The sequence below is a fragment of the Colletotrichum fioriniae genome (assembly GCF_027942845.1).
Source record: "Colletotrichum fioriniae strain IMI 355084 chromosome Unknown scaffold_14, whole genome shotgun sequence".
NCBI classification, from domain to species: Eukaryota; Fungi; Ascomycota; class Sordariomycetes; order Glomerellales; family Glomerellaceae; genus Colletotrichum; species Colletotrichum fioriniae.
The window spans coordinates 975,363-994,308 of record NW_027076850.1 but is presented as its reverse complement, the minus strand read 5'-3'; the positions used below and the strand labels follow the sequence as shown (position 1 = coordinate 994,308).

Genomic DNA, 18,946 nt, shown 5'->3' with positions numbered 1-18,946 from the left:
CTGAATCGCTCATATATGCCGAGTCCGAGCCGATGCAGTATCCAGTCTTTACTCTGGCTGCGGATGTGATTCCGCGAATGAGCCTCATTGCTGGGTTCTCTGGTGAGCTGGATCTGCAGAAAAGGGCCATTTCGCTGCTGTATGCCATGCGAAGAAAAGAAGGCATGTGGGATAGTCGGGAGATTGCGAGTGTGCTGGAGTCCATCCTGCTGGCTAGGGAAAGCAGCATCTGGGATATGGAGTATGAAAGGATATCTCTTCCGCGAATAGCAGGGATGCTGTTATCGCTGAAGCTGTATGATGGTAGCAGAACGTTACCTCTGGCTACGCTGGTAGACCAACGTTCTAATTGAGAGACAGTTGCCGTCTTTGTAACGTGGAAGAGCAACGTGAAACTTTCCGTGAGATTTGAAGATAGTAGAGAACGCTCACTACTACAGCATCTTCTTTTTGTCCTGTGTAACCCCTTTTAAGCTTAGATTCAGCTTAGTAGCAGTGATAACGCCAGCCCGGCTTCCCTTGCCTAGTATTCCCACGCGCAGCCACCCTTATCCATCAGTCTCCACCACTTGACCGAGGCCCTAACCTCGCCCTTCTCATCGACGCGTTATACTTATCTTACGAAATACACACAAGATACATTCAATCAGTCCAGTAGTATTTGATAACCATTTATCCCGCAATTTATAAAAGCATAAAAAATCCGTATCAGACCAGGAAACTTAACGTTAATGTACTGACACCACGGCAAGGGGTAATTAGACTGCACACAGAATAGGTAAGTGACGAGGAAGCCTTGAAGGACGAAAAACATATGATTACTGCAGAGCACATTGTTCTATGCTATAGCTCTCTCCACTACATATAGCTGTTACAGTAATGACTCCCAGGCCCTCCCATCCTCTCCTCTCATTCCCACACACCACGAGCATGTTAACCCTACTCCCACCACGCTACGCCCGTCTCCCTGAAAGTGTTGCTTCCGCAATGAATCTCACCAAAGGTGTGGTGATGCGACATGAAATCGTCCACAAACCCAACCTCCATGCCAGCCTTTGCATATGCCTCCCGGATGGCAACCTCAAAGATGTCTCGTCCCTCCACCACGGGACCCCAAGTCTTGGCACTCACATAGTAGTTGTCCAACACGACACCGTTGATAGCCGCCGGGCTGAAGCTCACTAGCAAATACTCGCCTTTCATTACCGTTTCCGTATACGAGGATAGGGAGGACACCTTGGGAGCCTTGGAAAGCGAGGGGATGCGAATCACATGATCTCGAAGGATAGGTATCTCAGCGAGCAGGACTCCCAAATTAGCATCAATATGCCTCTGCGCATAAGCGTTGACCTCGTGAAATGTCTCATTGGCAAGAAGCTCATCGATCGTTATGGCCAGCTCTTCTTTCGTGATAGAAGATGAGCCTTCGACAGCCATTGAAAGAAATCGCCCGCACACCACCATGTCCCGCCGCTGAGGTGTTTCTGAGCAAGTCGAGGGCGGACGTGGTGTCAGCGATAACAATCGTGAAGCCAAGGCCCGTCTCGTTGGAAGGTAGAAACTGGACGAACTCATCAACGTGACCGATGAGTAGCCATCCAGACTCGAGGAAAAGAGGTTTTTGAAGCTCTTGGCCTTCCAAGAAGGCAATCGTTGCTTCCGCTGGCATCTTGTCGTAATGCTTGCCATGAATGATCCGGCCGGCGGGATATTTGACTCCACTCTTAGACGTGTAGGGTGGGATCGTTTCGAGGTTGCCGTATGCATTAATCTCTCGATCGCCATAGCCGCCGCGTCCGCCCTCAGGTTGGAAGCCACCAACACCCTTCCCGCGAAGTTGCTCAAAGATCTGTCGGCCAGCAGTACGGACTGACTGTGCCGACCTCAGCATGATTCTGAGGGAGATAGGTTGGCCGTTGGGTCAAGGGCATGCTAGCGTATGCTGGTTCAACAAAATCCTATGCCCAATTATCATCACTCTGGTTGAACAGATACAGAGGCTCCTGTATTCCTGCTGCCTTCCTTACTTCATCAAGTTGGCCGATGAAACCGAGCTGTACAGGATCGGTCTCATTTGCCGCGGTGCTGACAAAGGCGCTGACACGTTGGAGATGGTGATGGGTAAGAACTGGAGCCACCTTGAGCTCAACGGCGTCGGACATGACAGTACCGTTGGTGTGAACATCAAAATGCACCCTCACTTTGCCATCCCATTTTGCCGAATCCTTCACAAACTCACGCCCGTCACTTCCGAGAGTGATACCGGCTTGGACATGGCTTGCGTTGAAGGTTAACTCAGGATCCACAAAGATCCAAGAAGCACTCTCAGTGGGGTTGGCGGACGAACCGTTCATGTAAAAGAGACGAACCCTTTCAGATGCCGCGTCAGGACTGGCGTAGATGTGGGCAATGGTGTCGTTTGAAACTTCTAATGGGATCGTCTTCAGGGGGGCAACTAGGCTTGGCTCAAGTAGTAGGTGACCAGAAGCATCGTGGCAAGATGCTAGCTCGTGATTACTGAGAGGGTTACCCTGAAGATCCTGATTAGGACAGCGTTGAAGGGAGTCGCCGACGTTTGGTAGAAAGATCGCGCCGCGAGAAGGGGTCCAGAATGCTCTGTCCGTGGCGTCGCCGTCATCCACGATACCGTCGCGGTTGGTATCTGCGAGAATCATGGCCTTAAGCTGCTGGCTACGAACTGCGTTGAATTACAGCGTAACCAAGGCAATGGCCACGGCCTTGGCTGGCATATACATCTCGAAGAAAGTTTGCTGAGGAGAATGTTCAAAGAGCTCATGTAAGAAGTTGCCGCTGGTCATCTCATTCCATACACTGCCTAGTCGGGTTATATGATCACTCTTTATATCAAAAAATAACGCGCTCACGATGAGCGCGACCACTGAAAAGAATTGAATGGTAATTTCAGCCTTTCTCCCTAGAGTTGTCCTTCGATATACCGGCATCCAGTGTAGAGGCCGTAGATAGTAGCGATCACGGTTAAGAAACCCATTTCCACCAATAAACCGCGTCGCTACGCCGTATTAGGAAAAAGTTGTGCATGAGATGCGCTCACGGTATATAAAAAGGCGGTATTGCTATCTTGCGAAGCAACATTGACTAGCATGTGCAACTGAGTCGGGGGCCGTGATCACCGGCTCCCGATCCAAGGCCCAAAGGACCACATACCCTCTCTCCCTATGCTGGCGGAGGTATACGTCATGGCATCCGCTGCCGCCTCGATACTAGCAACATTATGCTTGTTAAAATTTCCGAACGTTCGGCCTTACTCACAACTGCAACTCTTATCTCTCAGATAGTATGTTGCCAAGATCAATTGCCCCATCTTCGGGCCTAACCTTAGAGGAGATGGGCCTCTTCCCTTGCATCACACACCAGCTACAGCGGAACAGTCGGGACTCGAATGAGTATGAAATAAGCGTCAGACGCCGAACTCGGTTTCATCTACTCTGCTATGTATCTCATCTGGCTACTAAATATGTGTTTCTCAAATAAATGTAAGGAAGTAAGGAAGTAACTGCCAATGTTATGGGAAATAGGAAGACCTAGTCAGTATTTGAGAAAACTGAAAGAAAAGGTGGGGATGGGAAAGAAATTATATCAAACCTTAGAGCCTGATGCTCCTTAAATCCATAGACCTAGAGATATATCTACGCCAGAGCCTCAGTGGTACGCTTCTTAATGCCGCGCTTCTTCGAGCGTTCATCCGGACTGAGGCTGAATTAGTAGACCACTATGGAGTACTCCGGACCACACTGAACCCTTCTCCGGTTTAATTTTGTGCGAGTTTTCTGAACCAAGTCTTCTGCGTCAACTAATTTAACTCTCGTAGGCCTGTTGTCTTGGCCAGGAAGGAAGCCTCTGTCCATTGTCAAACGAGCCTGCGACGACTTGACGCTGTTTTCAAGAAGTTCGACATGATAACTATCCGGACGAAACCGAAGCTTACGGGAGCTTCAACTGCCAAGGCCAGAACAGGCTGTTTGACACGGTAGACAGCGCCCCATTCACTGCATATCGTCTCTAGAAGACAACACAACTAATCAGACATACTGATCCATAGAAAGTGATCGGATCTTTCCCGTTGGTCACTTCGTAATTGTGACATCGTGAGTCACAAAGCCGGGATTCGCCACGTCGAGTGTGACAAGACCAAGCTGACTTGCAAGAGATGTGAGCCCAACTATCATCAAATATTTGATGCACATGCCGCGACCAACAAGGAATAGACCAGAACAACAAAGTCGTAGGCAACGACTATATTGCCTTGGAAAATAAGCAAGTTGTCCAAATACAATCACGGAAGACGCGCGCGTCGTTGACGATTGACGAATGAATTGTGAATTTTCATTCCTCAACCCCATGAATTCCTCGGTCCTGATACTCTCTACCTGATAAAATAGCCTCGGTCTTATTACATCACTTTCGAACATCCGCCGTCTCGAATCTTACCTTGACGCCCTACCCACTCGTATCTGGGGCCGACACGTTCGGCGGCTGGCCCCTGAGCAATGTTATCCCAGCTGTCAGATATGCCACCACAGCTATCGGGGTTGCTCATCGAGCTTTCTTACTAGACCCTTCTGATGCTTGATCATATGGCGCAAAGAGATGCCTAGAAACTATTGCTGTTCAGCAGTATCGTTCATTTGCTTTAATAGCGATGATGGGAGATACCGGAAACGTGCGTTGCGTTTGTATTCTCCGCTCAGTACACATGCGGGAGGCAGTTTGGGGCAGTAACAGTATGGCTAGACTAATTGAGCTACAATTTGAGATACCGAACGAGAAGCTTGGAAGTTATAGCATATTCTGATAGTTACCTTTGAACCGGACTGCAATGGAATGGCTGGAGTATTCGCTGCCAAGCCTCCATCCACCTCAAGCGCAGTCAACACATTACGACCGTTTTCCCTCGATATGGCCTTATATATTGTAAATCCGATGTGAAAACCGGTTTCCGTGAGCAAGGTGTTATGTATTCGGCCGAGCCGACCGAGAGACTCAACGTCCGGTAGATAACTTAGCCGCTTTAACTCCTGTCGTAACGAACTGCTCAGTAAGCCGCCTCACATTGTAAGGATGTAGCGAGCATAGCCCTAGAGTTATTAGCCTGTTTGAGAAGAAAAGGACTCTCTTACTGGTCGACGGTACACTACTTGTAATCTGAGACGCCCGATGACTATGTCAATCCAGGCAGTGCTCAAGGGGCTTGTAAACTCTGATTTACGGCGAGTTGATACCGTTTTCGGGTTCTATGCAACTGTTCCCAACCTGAGTCAGGACCCGCGCGCCGTTACAGCTGTGAGGTACCAGAAGTAGCTAGTCTAATGATTAAGCTTAATTTATCGGATGATCTACTACAAAAGTAAGTGTTTGGGCTACAGTCGATTTCCGGCTATAAGCTAAAAACCGTGATTAGTGTCAGCAACTTTATTCGAGTAAGTCGAGTGCCCCTAGCCGATCATGGAAATCGTACAGAAACAAAGTCAACGTCAACCTTGTCAATGACCTGATGAGATCCAAGGACGAAAAGCAGCTTCACCAAATTCATGATCGCCAAGCCATAGCCTCTGTGGGCTGAGCTCGACTATTACGCGTTCGCCAAGTAACCAGCCTTTAGTTCATCATGTCTATTGATAATCATCATCGTCTCGCGAGTATAAGTTCGCTGACATCGGACGAACATCAAGTCATGATACGCCACTAGTACACCTCAACAAGTTCTCTCACATCAATCATTACCTTCATTTCAAGATGCGTCTCTCACTGCCCTTGCTGTGTGCCCTCCTAGCCCACCAAGCCTCCTCAGCAGACATCTCTCTCGGCTTCGACACCCCACAAGTCAACGAGAACCGCACCATTGACGAAATCTACCAAGCCGCCCTAGCGGAAGGCGGCATCGTAACATGCTGGCACGGCGGCGACGAAGTCACCCAGCAAGACGGTCTCAAGCGCGCCTTTGAGACCCGGTTTCCGGACATGACGCTCAACATCACAGTCAACCGCTCCAAGTACCACAGCGTCAACGTCGACAGACAGCTCGCCTCGGGCAGGCCGCTCGAGGTGGACACGATCATTCTCCAGGCCCTACAGGATTACCCCCGCTAGGAACAGCAGGATGCGCTACTGCACTATGCTCCGAATAACTATCTCAAGGTGTTGGCGCCGTTCCGCCACGTACGCGCGGCGTACTACGGCTTTGCGATGAATGCGTGGTCGACTGTCTGGAACACGCAGAAGCTTGCGAACCCGCCGCGGGAGTGGCCGGATTTCTTGAAGCCCGAGTATAAGGGCAAGATTGTCCTGACGCACCCCAGTGACGACGATGCTATCGCGTACATCTTTGACCTCGTGTAAGATACTCCCAGACGTTCCTTTTCTCTGAGATGCCGGAGTACTCACATCGTCTTTCAGAATGCACCAATATGGTCCCGAGTGGTTCGACGGCCTCCTCGCCAACGAGCCTCGCTGGGTCCGCGGTACGGGATCGCCCCTGGCCGTCCTACGCCAGCCCAACAGCACGCAGTCCGTCACCTTCACCGCCAGCATCGGTCTCCGGTCCTCGGGCAGCCTCAACGCCTCTTTTCCGACGGAGGGGCTCTTTGTCAGCTGGCCGCGGTCTGTCGCCATCTTCAAGGACGCGCCGCACCCCGATGCTTCGAAGCTGTTTGCCAACTTCCTCCTCGATGATGGGTTCCAGCGCAATTCTTCGCAGTGGAGTGCTCGGAAGGATATCACGGCGCCTGGTGGCTACCCGGGGATCCTCGACATGGATACAACCAACTCTGCCGAGTATCTCCGATTCATGTCGGATCGCGGTAGGGTGGAGGCTCTTAGGATGATGTTTGAGGATAGGATCGGGATGCCGCAGGGACCTAGTCCTCTCGTTGATGACCTCTGAGCCGCCATATGTTCGAGAGTGTATTTCCTTTCGTCTTGTATCGAATAGACAGAAGTGCAGTTCCTACCGAGAACGCCTACCCACTCTCACTATCATCCACTCTCACTATCATGGTAGGACTAGAAGTTTGGTTCTGCAAACACCTTAATTATTGAAACCACCGGGCTATATGCACTACAAATGTACAAGAAGGAAAAGTGTCCGCCACATAGTCCTAATATGCACCCGCCCGCTGACTCCAAGCCGGCGCCTCAACGACCTTGACCTCTTCCCGACCAGTCGTCACCACCTCGCCGACATCGAGCCGGAAGTTCTGCACGCGAGCCCCACCATTGTCGAGCGCCCAGACAGCTAGTCCAATGTAGTTGGTCCCCTGGTACCGGAGGATGCCCTCGGGCACGGGGAACCTGGTCTGCGGACCGATATTGCTCACATACCGCCCGTACTGGAATCCATTCACGTACAGAATGACGCGGTACGCGCCCGTTCCGTTGGAGACTGCGATGTCGTCAAAGACGAAGGCGAGGGGCACGTCGAGGTCTGTGGCGGGGATCTGCAGATCCAGTTTCGCGGCGTAAAAGGCCACGCCGGGCGCATCTGTCCCTTCGAATGGCGAGCGTTGCGTATTGAGCGCCGATTCGGGTGGCGATGGGAGGTGGTAGCCCTGGCGCTCGATGAAGAGCCCCCCCTCGTTCAAGGGGCCGCGGGCCCTGTCGGCGTAGTCCTCGCCGCCGAGATTCCCCGTAATCTTCCACGTCGTCACGTTTGTTTGGGCGCCGGAGGGCGACGTGATGCTGTAGTCCATGATCCCACGCGGGTTCTTCATCACGTCCGCTGGGATGACAAAATTCTCCTCGAGGCCGGTGGTGTCGACGAGGACGGTCAGGACATACGTCGCGCCCGCGGTGAGGTTCGCCAGGGTGTAGTTGGAGGTGTTATCGCCCGAGGCGTCGGCACCGTTGGCGAAGGAGCCGAGGAAGGTGTCATTGAGCCAGACGGAGCTCGCGAAGGCGGAGCCGCCCTGAGTTGTGATGTTGAGCTTGTCTTCTGTGCCGTTTGAGGTGAAGTAGCCTCGGAAGACGAGCGTGCCGGTGTGGAAGCCGTAGTCTGAGGCGAAGAGGGAGACGGGGGTCGTTAGGTTGGCGATTGTGTTGTTTGTGGTTTTGTGGTCTGCGAGAGGCCACGCGGAGTCGTCGTAGCCGGCGCGAGTCTCGGGGAGAGAGTCGATGAAAGTCCAGTTGAGTGACTTGAGGTCCGGTACGGTGGGCGCGGCACCCGCAAGGGACGGGTTCGCGATCCAGTTGGTTAGGTTGTTCGTTGTATGGTCCAGTTGTTTGCCGTTGACTTCAAGTTTTGTGATTTCCGGCTCGACGCCAATGATCTCTATCTCAGTGGTACGGTTGAAGTCTGCCTGGACTCTGAGAGTGCCATCCTGTATCGAGATCGATCTTACCAAGTACCCGCCATTGACAATGAGCGAGTCTGGATTCATAATGGACGTGCCGTATGCCCCTTGGCTGGAGCTGGGCTTGTCTGGTACCCAGTAGTTGTATGCCGAGTTGCGGTCTTCTTTATGTTAGTCGCAATGCGGTACAGAGTAGCTGGTGTACTTACCTAAAATGTATATCACCAGGTTGTCAACCTTCACCACACGCCGAGTGCTGGATGTCTCCCATGCCAAGAGCAGGGTGTTGTTCACATAGTTGTGATCAACGCTGGTGCCCTCAACGAGGAAAGGCGTCGCGGTCGATTTGATCGCAATCTCATGCGTCTCGCCAGGTCCACTGTAAACAACAAGAACCGTCTGGTTCTTATACTGTTTCCAGGTAAAGATCTCCGCTGTCGAATATAATAGAGTCGTATTCCCAACAGGATAATCCGTGACAACAATCTTTGAATCACGGCGGGTAAGCTGTAGCAGATCGCGCGACTGCGGGATCGTAATGGTTCCTTGCGACGTGGGTAGACGAAGCGTGTAATCGGTCGTGGCAAGACTGTTGTAGGCGCTGTGCCGGACAACGAAGAACGAGCCGTTTCCGTTCCCTAGCAAAGGCGTGACTGTGATGTCTGGAGTTGCGCTGTATACTCCGACGGTCAAATTTCCGGGCGTTGCAGTCAGATACGCAGGCGAAACTTTCAAAAATTGCGCCTCGAGCTTCAGTTCAGAGTACTTTTCCCTTGAGACACTCCTCTCTTCAGTGATTGCCTTGCATAGCGTCAGTAAGTATAATAGAGGCGGATCTATCAACCTTTTACTCACGGAGCCGTAATCGTACGACGTATATCCTCCCGGGTGCCCCAGATTACCCCAATTGGTGCCTCCGAATATCTAGATTTACGTCAGTCACGTTGTCTCATCCCCACTCCCTCGCAGCAACTTACCATGTAAATATTAAATATAGTGACACCAGCTCCAAAGTTGTTCTTGTAAAATACGCGCTCAAACTCGTGATTAACCAATGCTGCACACTTTTCGAATCCAGGTCCAGCGTAGGGGTCAAAGGAACCTCCTTGGAACTGCAACGAGTGAGCTCATGTCTCTCTAATGATCCTTGCAGGCCTACCTCTGGAATCGTGAATGGCGTGCTTGGACTAAGTTGCAAGTGAAGTGCATGGTAGGTGGTTGGTAGAGCGTTATCCGGCCACGTATTCGGGTTTGCCTATACCTCGGCGGTCAGTTCCATTTGCTAGACCTTTCAGGATGGGTTTCAGGATACTACGTACACAGTTAAATCCAAGCGGGTACGCATCAAAGCCCTTTAGAACGTATTAGTCTTAAGTCTCTGCGACAGCTTCAGAGTGACTTACATAAATGTCAACGGCGCCTACACCCGTTCCTGGCGCATTGTTGCCCGCTGGTTTGGCGTCGTTGCTGATGAGGGGAACGACAACCCCAGCTTTGCGAGCCTGGTCGATGACATACTGGAAGTACGGCCCGTCGGCGCTGCTGCCATCTTCAAAGTTGGTGTACTCGTTTTCTGGCTGGAAGAGTATGACCGGGCCACCGTTGGTGATTTGGGCCTTAGCGATGATGCCGCAGATATTTGCCATGTAGCTGATTACCATCATCAGTCACTGATTTCACTAACGAACTCCTCCAAATAAAAAAAGGCCTTACTTGTCCGTTGCAGAAAGAAACTCGGGGTCCGAAGTCCTCAGTTTCGCCTTCAACCTCGCCAACCAACCCGGAAACCCACCCCCAGAGGCCTCTGCATTGATATACGGACCGGGCCGCGCAATAAGGTAGATGCCCGCCTTGGTCGCGGCATCGAAGAAGGGCTGGAGATCAAACACGCCCTCGGCGGTGAAATCACCGGCCTTGCCCTCGAGCAGAGCCCAGTCGACGTAGAATGAGACCGTGTTGAGGCCCAGGGCTTTCACCTTTTGGAAGACGTCGAGGTACAGCGACGGGACGGGCAGGCGGAAGGGGTGGATCTCGCCCGAGAAGATCATGACCCGCTCGCCGCGGACGAAGAGCGAGTGCTCGTCCCATGTCACAATGTCCTGGAGCTGGTCTCTCTTCTCGTCCAGGACTTTGACTGCGGGCGCGGGAGCGAGAGACGAACGAACTCCGGCGGCGGAGCATAGCCTGAGGCCTAGCAAGGCGAGGGAGAATAGAGACGGCCTCATGTTGACAGGTTACCCGGGTGGCGGCTGTCAAATGGGACAGAGGAGGGTGAAAGGATGAGACTAAGAGACCGACCGGGTGCCGTCCGTACATGATATAATTGTCAAAGTTTACAGCCTCGGACTTTTACAGCTGCGCGCACCCTGAGAGTCATCCGGAGACCGATATCCTTCTAGGTGCTCTAGCGCCGTTCGAACGGCGCAGATGATGCGATAGGTAGTCAATAGTTGAGGTGTGCGTAGTATTGCTCATCGTTCGTCTCTTTCCCCTCCCCTCCATTGCCGGGAAGATGCAGTAGCGGCACTAGAAGCATGATTTGGGCATGTCCGGAAGAACAGGTGTGATTAGCTTCGCATACGAAACGATCGTCCGATGCCCGGTTCTTGAGAAAAGCTTGGTCCACGATATGCAAAGCCATTTTCTGCAGCCTCGAAGTACGACTGATCCTGAAAAGAGGTTGGCTGGGGATTAAGCTTCGCCGGCCTAGCCCGCGCGAGCCGTGCGGGGGACGTGGTGGTGATCGTTGGAGCATGTGGAGGAAGCGGTTCTAATAACCCCTCCTTTGACGTCCTTGACTGCTTTACCAGGAACAATCTCGGCCGAATGTATGCGAAGGCTGATGCGACGGTGAAATGCGATCAAAAAAAGCGTACGAGGCCATGATCCAGTGTTGATCGTCCGGTACCTACCTCGAGAACAATTAACGCGATGCCCGTATATTGTCCGCAGAGCCGGAGTTACGATATATCAAGTGCCGAGGGCCGGAATTCCTTTGATTGTGACTGTCTGGTCGCATTCAAGCTCGTATCCGTCGCCTGTTGGTGATGATCCGGCTGGCGCAATGTAACCTTGCTGCTCATCACGGCCAGTTGGAGCGGGCAAGCGATTGACTAAAAGAAATTCAATGAAGCTCATATGACGCCATGTCAAACGAAAGTCCAATCCGACTCCTCATCGGCGCTGGGGTTCGAATCGACCGTCTGCTCCTCGAAGAAGCCGACTGCTCGCCCGTCCTTCTTCCAGACCTTGCCGTCCTTCATGACAAAGCCAACCTTCCTCAAAGCCCCCTCGTCTTCTCTCGGATCCGTGTCCAAGGCAATGATATCGGCTCGGTATCCCTTCTCGATGGAACCAAAGTAGAAACCGCTCTTCTCCTTACCGCAGCTTTCCCAGCCTCCCATCACGCACGCTTCCAGCACATCCACGACAGGAACCCCGGCCTGGATCATGAGTTCCATTTCAAAAGCACCTTCCCCGTGGGGGAACGTTCCGGTATCACCTCCAGCAGCAAGACGCACGCCGAGGTCGTATGCCCGCTTGGTCTGCTTCGCGATGCTGCTGAAATCAGGCGAGGTCTTCATAATCCCGAGCGTCGGGACAAATATGGTACCGCGGCGCGCCATTTCTCGAAAGACCTCATCGGTGGCTTCTTGGCAGTGCTCAACAGTGTCGACACCAGCCTTGATAGCCATGAGTGCGCCCTTGGCTGACCCTGCGTGACACGCCACGGGTAGCCCGCCTAGCTTGGCTTCCTTGACGATTGCGTCCATTTCCTCTTGGTTGAACATGACCACAGTCGGGTTGGGCTCCGAAGGAAGAAACGGGACCGGTTCCTTTGAATTCGGGAATCGCATCACCTTGCGCCGATAGTCCGCGTAGAACTTGATGATGTCCGCCCCGTCGGCCGCACGGCGCCGGACAGCCTGTGTCACACCCACCGGACCGTCGCAGGGGTCCGAAATGCGCGGTAGTTTGGCCCACGAGTTCTCGTGACGGACCTCGTACGAGCCAGTGCTGGCGAGACACTCGGTGGCCACGAAGAGTCGCGGGCCGGGTATGAGGCCTCGGTTGACACAGTCTCTCAGGTTTGCGTCGTATGAGCGCAGCCCTTCGGTGCCCAGATCTCTGTAGGTGGTGTAACCGGACAGAAGGGCAAGACGGAGATGATTTGTAGCACGAACGATTCTCTCGACAACACTTTCGTCCCGCATTTGGACCGTCGATGAAGCCTCACTAGTCGCTGTTAGATGAACCAAGGACCTAGTGTCGCGATGAGGAGGCTCACTCGTATGGATGAAGAAACACATGTGTATGCGCGTCAACGAATCCTGGCATCACAACCTTCCCTCGCAGATCTAGATCATGACTTCTCAACTCGACATTGGTGGTTCGTTGTCGTTCATACACATCTGCAATGGCGCCACTCGCTGGATCGATGACAATCGAGATATCCGTGTCAAAAGTCTTATTTCTTGGATTGAATAGCAGTGACGTATGTATTGTAAATTTCCCATCGCGCAGTCTACTACCCATTTTTGCGGTGTTGCGAGGTTTTGTGACAGCACAAGCGTGTTCTGGCTCAGGTAAAGTTATCAGGTTGCGAGACTCGTGATATAATATAGCAAAGTCAATAGAGAGTGCTATCGTAGACTGCAGAATGAAACACCTAGTTGATTACCGTCTGATGATGTATTCACCTGCGGGCAAGATCCTAAGCTAGCTGTCATAGGCAGCTCGGTTATCATAAACTCCCGTTTGAAACGTGCGAAAGTCCAAGGAGAGACACGAAAAGGAACTTTGGTAAATAAAACAATCTACTCTCCAGGTATTCACCGCTGTATGGTCGGTCAATCGTATCACGGTATCGAGAGGCGATGCGCACCTGCAGCGTATGACTAAGGGTTCAATGCGTGGTTTGACACCCGCGGGCTGTAGGATGGAATGCAATGCTTCACATCATCGTTGCACTATGCGGGTGTCCGTGATTAACCAAGTCCTCCGGCGCCGAGATCCGCGGAAGGAATACCTGGACCCGAACTGAAGCTTGCTGCGGACGGATTATCGTTCTACCATCGGTTGCCTCTTGCGCTCTGTATCCGTACGCATAGGTCTCCAGTCTCCTCGGTGGGCGGAGTAGGGACACTGTGCCGGGATGTGGGAACAAGGGGAACCCATGAGGAGGGCGCTAGGAAACAGAGCTTCGAATAAAGGGTACCCTGAACTGTAAAAGCTAGGCGAAACGCACTCGTTGGGTTCTCAGTTTCCTTCAAACAGCTGCTAGCTGAGTGGTTCATCTGGAGGTTGACCATTGGGTGGTCGAAATGACGCATAGGGGGCATCAGTTGCATGCCAACAAAATGTTTGAACAGAGCTGTCGCTGGCAGTTCAAGATGCATCGGGCGCAGTCTGAACGGTATTCTCAACATCGTCATCCTGCAGGCTGTACTGTTACAGTAGCACTGTTATTGTTGTTGTAGGGGCCCTCGGTGAAGTGCGAAGACCCTCGAGCGCGGAAGTGACGTCGGCCGCCGCGGAAGGCAAATCTTATGGTCCAGTGAGGCGATGCCCGTCGTCCGAGAAATTCTTGACTCCTTCCCCAAAACCCCTCACATATCCTAGGGTTGTTGTCGACGTCCATATTGGCATACTGCCACACTGCGTACATACAGTAGGGCAAGCGTGGTGCGACGACGAATGCCGAGTTCTGGAAAAAGTTGTGGAATCCGGATTCTTGGACGGGGCCGGGAAGAATGACGAATGCTGGGAGGGGCCCGGGGGACGGTGGAGACGTGCTTGGAAGACCCTGAAGGAGAATTGGCTGGGTTTGGCACGCCAGGCTGGTAGAAGCGGAGGCGGTTGGAGCAAAGGGCGACGGGTCGATGCTGAAAATAGAGACAAGATCGGCCATGAGCAGGCATGTTGCATTGCCGTGGACGGGGACAACCAGTGGCTTCATTGCTTCAATATTGCCCTGGTGTTTTTTTTGGCCATCGTTCCGTTGGTGCCGGCTGGCAATACATGTGTGTGTTTGTATGCTTTACTTTTCATGATGCTTGGTTTTAAGCATCTATTATGAAGGGCTTGACCCAATGGCGCATGCCACAGTATTGTCGCTCCTTTCCATCCTGGATTAGACAGACCAGCACAAAGCCTGATTTCTATCCCATCGTCATCGTCGTGGTTGTCTGCGACTGCAACGGCAAATCCTGGTGTCCTGCATTATGTCAGTGGTGTAGTCATTGGTTCTTCGTTGTCGACAGAATTAATCGTTGAACAATAGACAGACAGACAGACAGACCATGGTTATTTTTGGGATGTTCATTGTCTGCTGATGAAAGAAAAAGCGCGCCATGCAAAATCGGATTGCTGCATTCGAGCGTTTGGGGCTTGCGGCTTGCAGAGAAAAGCTCCTGATGGCAAACACCTCAAGTCGGCGCCAACCGCTACGAGGAATGCGGCAGAGTCAGCGGTTGCAGCGGGCTGGACCAGGCTCTCAAAGTCTGGAGCCATCTGACGGGCTAGAAGGGGCCGTTCAAGCCGTTTCCCATGGGTACCAACCATTCGGCCGCTAAAGACTGCTGACAGCAGGGCTGCTTCCTTGGGGTGTTCCAACAACTCCCACTGACCTCAGAGGCTCGGCGGTATTCTCGGTTGCGTCGTCGACTGTTGGAGGCGGCGAACAGACGATTTGACTGAGCGTTTGAGCAAAGGGTCGGGAGCAGCGAGCTGGAGGCTGAGCCATGTAAATTTCGAGAGGTGAGGCCGCGAGGGTGAGGGAAACACCAGGAGGGCAACGAAGGGTCTGAGGGTGAAGCCATCTCTGATTCGCCGAGAGACGAAGTAGGTAGGTAGACGACGGGAGAGAAGCGTACCGTACTGTGTACGTATCTTTTAGCATTGATCGTCGTGTGCCACAGTGCCCCGCGTCGGGCCCAGGGTTCAACCGGTCTGACCAATGAAAAGTTCTCATCGCGCGAGAAGCGGACAAATCTGAGATGGGTAACCTGATGTCTTAGGCCGTCAGACCGCCACCACGTCGTCCCTTGCACCAAAATCTGGCAAGCATCCACAGCCACTCCCCCGGTCGCTACCGGCTGGCCCTCCCACCTCTACACTACTGCGTAGGTTGAGTCTCCCTGCGCAACGTTGCTGGGCGGTTTTCTGTTTGGAGACTTGAGGTTCCCTTTTCTGACGCTCGTTGGCCCAGGAAGAAGCCAAGAACAGCCACCACACGGGTCGCAGACAGTGCGACGGAGGAAAGAAGAAGTGGCCCGGCCCTGCATCCCTGGTACCTGCCTAGACCCGTGGACCTGCCCTCAGCGCTTTACTGCGTGCACAGTAACCCACCAGTGACCGCCCACTTGGCAACCGCACCTGCCTTTTCACACTGACCACCCTCTTACGCCGCTCCAGCTCGAATACGAGTCTTGTTTTTCTGACCTTCCCGCTCGTTCCACTCCAATGACCACCCCCCTCAAAACCTATCCCAACTCATCCCTCACTTCATAAAAACCATTCACTCGCTTTTCCCTATCGTCAGTTTTAGTTCCTTCCTCTCGTTTTCCTCCGAGTGATTTCCGCATCACATTCAACAAAAATTCGCCTTTTACCTTTTCAACCTACCGGTCGCTTCCGCCTTCCTACCTAGGTTCACCCGTGCCGCCCTCCTATTTCGTACCCACCCGGCACATAAGAACTTTCCGAGAATTCCAGACGAACCGACTCGACTCATCTCAGGACCCTGTGTCTTTGACACCACCACCAAAAGAATTTGGTTGTCGGCACACAAACGAACAATTCTTGAACCTATCTGACCGACCGAGAAAATAATTTCTACAGTCGGCTGACTTGATATACCGATCATCGAAGCACCGCCAGCATATTGGGAAACTCGTCATTCACCACAGTCATAATGCATCCCCAACGCGCCATTCAGGTCCTCGCCCTCGCCTCAGTCGCTCAAGCGTCATGGTTCAACTTCAACAAAGCTGAGCCCCGCGATGGCCTTCTTAAGAGACAATCAGGAACCGCCAGCGGTGCCGAAACCACGTCGACTGCTGCCGCTCAAACCACCACATCTGCTGCTGCTGTCACTACAACCACGACAGCTGCTCCCGTCACCAGCACCACCGTCGCCATCATTACTACCACATCTCCCGCCGCCGACCCTACCACATCCGCCAATGCGCCTGCATCAACCACAACACCGGGAGCCACGGCTGCCCCTACGACCCTGAAGACCAGCACCACGTCTGCCGGCAGCAACAATGACGAGACCACCAGCGCAAGTGCCGCTTCTTCTACCCACTCCACTACCGCCGAGCCCGTCACCTCCACCATCAAGACCATCATCACCACCACCAACTCCGCTGGTGTCGCAACTTCCTTCACCTCCGAGGCCACCGTCACGAGCACGCCCGGTCTCAACGAGGCAAACTCTGGAGACTCGTCCTCTGGCATGTCGTCCGAGACGCGCAAGACTGTCATTGGTGTCGTTGTTGGTGTCGGCGGTGCCATTGTCCTCGGTGCCCTGGGCTTCGTCGCCTGGAGAATTTGGGGCAAGAAGAAGCAGGCCGAGGAGAACGATGGCCTCATGGAGTACAACAACCAGTACGGCAATGAGCCCAAGAATGAGATCGGTAGCGCCCAGGGATCTGGTTCCGGCCGTACTCCCTTCCAGTCGACTCTCGAAAGCTACCACGCGCCCAACCAACAAGTCAATGCATCGTCCAACTTTTAAAGATGTTTGCTGTTGTTGCGACTTCCATTGATTGTTTCTTGCGGCAGAAAGCGTTGATTCCCTAGTCCTTTCCACACGGATACCACACTCCTTGATTTCTCTTTTTACTCATTTGTTGCGGCTGGCCTTCCCACCAGTCATGTGGAGTTTAGGGCCGCCAGATCATTATGGCAGGCATGGTTGCATATCGCAAGGTCTCCGGACTAATGGATAGAATTATGTACATAGAGGGCAGAAAACTACTCTTCTTTGTCGGCTGGGCTTAGGATGATCACTTCACTGGACTAGCGTGGGCTTCAAACGAGTCGCGCATCAGGACAGGGCATCGATACCAGCAAAGACAACACGGCAGAGACCGCAATAAGCAAGTCTGATGGGCAGCCTTCTAGGCCCGTAGGCTTGTACGTACGTTAAGATACAACTTTAATATCAGGACCACCAACTTCTAAACAGTTCAAACAATAAAAGGCAAAGACAATAAGCACATACCACATTCAAAATGACGCAAGTGAAGTATGTTGGCTGAGGTGGCCGGGGGTTTGAGGGAGAGAACTGAGTTCAACCGATTGATTACAGCCCCTCCTCCCTCTGAACTCTATTCCATTCTATCTTTCCCGATATGATCGGCCGTCATCCAAGGGGCCAACTGCCATCTGATGAACTCCATGTCTCCAAGCCAGCATGATCGTCCTTTTTCGGCTGCCGTCCCGTCTGGGCAATATCACGTGGACACAGCAAAGCTAGGCCATCCGTAATATGATTTCCCCGTCTCAGTGGTGTTTCGGGTGTGCTTTGTGGTGGTGTTGCGGTGGTGTTGCATCCCAGCTTTTTGTGGGCAGCCGTGGTTGGATCTCTTTCCGCGTTTCAGGTTCCCTTTCCTGCTTGCTGCAAGGCCCCAATCCAATACCTTCCCCCTCCCGTGCCGTGCATCTGTCGCAGCCGCGGGCGCCTGTTAATCGGAAAAAAGTGCTGCTAAAGTTTAAGTGACGGACGTTGGGTTGTTCCTTTTTTTGCTTTCTTACTCCTCCAACGTCTTTTCGGTGTTACGGTCTTCTACGTTTGAGCGCTGCGCGTCGCCAATCCCACTACAACTCCTACTGCGCTTCGCTGAAGACGCTATATACTTACGATTCGACGAGGTTGAGCCTCGGAATTACCATCACAACGACATATTTCTAATATTTCAATTCGACGAGTTGGTGGAAGGACGGGGCTGGAACACTTTTCCTACGACACGGGAGGGAGATACATCAATTGGGTTACGATAACAATCACGGAGCCGCGATACTCGACGAGAAGCAACCGACGCGATCGATTAATCAATCGGAAGGAGAGCGAATCCAATAATCACATTCGAAAGGACGTCGTCGTAAAGGCAAGCGGGAAACGGCAAACCACAGTCGGCCCAGGAAAAAGATCAGAGAGAAAGCAATGAGGACGTCAACACTGTTCAACGCCCTATCGGGGGCTGCCGTGGTGGCAGCGGGTGTACTGGCAATGGACCTCGGCGATGAGATGCGCATGGGGTGGAAGTATGGCCTGCTGCCGCGGCAAACGACGCAGAACCTCCAGACTTTCGAGGGAAATTTGGGCGGTGTACAGGCGTCAGCGGTATGTGATTTCCTCTCTCTATCTCTCTCGGGATATTCTGCCCCTCAACACCCAAGCAAGAGTCGAGACCCTTGTGGGCGCGTATGTCTAGCTCCGAGGAGGAGTTCGGTGTGGCGTTCACAGAGTGGCGCTGTTTCAGGAGTTGGATGAGGTAATCGTAGGACGGAACGTTGTTTGCTGACTCTCTGTGGCTTGGATGCAGATTACCAAGTCAAATGACCCTAGTAGACCATTCGAGGTCGACGGTGATACTTTTGTGAGTTTC

General features: G+C 52.7%; 5 protein-coding genes across 5 annotated transcripts; 2 read left to right on the top strand and 3 right to left on the bottom strand.

The window, feature by feature from the left end:
* Positions 1-939: 939 nt before the first annotated feature.
* Positions 940-2,675, bottom strand: N0V96_010421 (uncharacterized protein; the record flags this gene model as incomplete). Its single annotated transcript, XM_065758940.1, has 3 exons — positions 940-1,245; positions 1,457-1,873; positions 2,028-2,675. The coding sequence occupies 3 exons, from the start codon at positions 2,673-2,675 to the stop codon at positions 940-942; spliced, it is 1,371 nt and encodes a 456-aa protein (XP_065612463.1).
* A 3,100-nt stretch (positions 2,676-5,775) lies between these two features.
* Positions 5,776-6,922, top strand: N0V96_010420 (uncharacterized protein; the record flags this gene model as incomplete). The annotated part of the gene is made up of 3 exons (XM_053197003.1): positions 5,776-6,084; positions 6,130-6,374; positions 6,436-6,922. The coding sequence occupies 3 exons, from the start codon at positions 5,776-5,778 to the stop codon at positions 6,920-6,922; spliced, it is 1,041 nt and encodes a 346-aa protein (XP_053045492.1).
* A 214-nt stretch (positions 6,923-7,136) lies between these two features.
* On the bottom strand, positions 7,137-10,552 carry N0V96_010419 (uncharacterized protein; the record flags this gene model as incomplete). Its single annotated transcript, XM_065758939.1, has 7 exons — positions 7,137-8,488; positions 8,537-9,128; positions 9,183-9,251; positions 9,305-9,439; positions 9,647-9,679; positions 9,731-9,977; positions 10,041-10,552. 7 exons carry the CDS (start codon positions 10,550-10,552, stop codon positions 7,137-7,139), a joined length of 2,940 nt encoding a protein of 979 aa, XP_065612462.1.
* Positions 10,553-11,476: 924 nt separating this feature from the next.
* On the bottom strand, positions 11,477-12,541 carry N0V96_010418 (uncharacterized protein; the record flags this gene model as incomplete). Its single annotated transcript, XM_053197001.1, has 1 exon — positions 11,477-12,541. The coding sequence occupies one exon, from the start codon at positions 12,539-12,541 to the stop codon at positions 11,477-11,479; it is 1,065 nt and encodes a 354-aa protein (XP_053045490.1).
* Positions 12,542-16,242: 3,701 nt separating this feature from the next.
* Positions 16,243-17,070, top strand: N0V96_010417 (uncharacterized protein; the record flags this gene model as incomplete). The annotated part of the gene is made up of 1 exon (XM_053197000.1): positions 16,243-17,070. The coding sequence occupies one exon, from the start codon at positions 16,243-16,245 to the stop codon at positions 17,068-17,070; it is 828 nt and encodes a 275-aa protein (XP_053045489.1).
* Between the last annotated feature and the right edge of the window lie 1,876 nt (positions 17,071-18,946).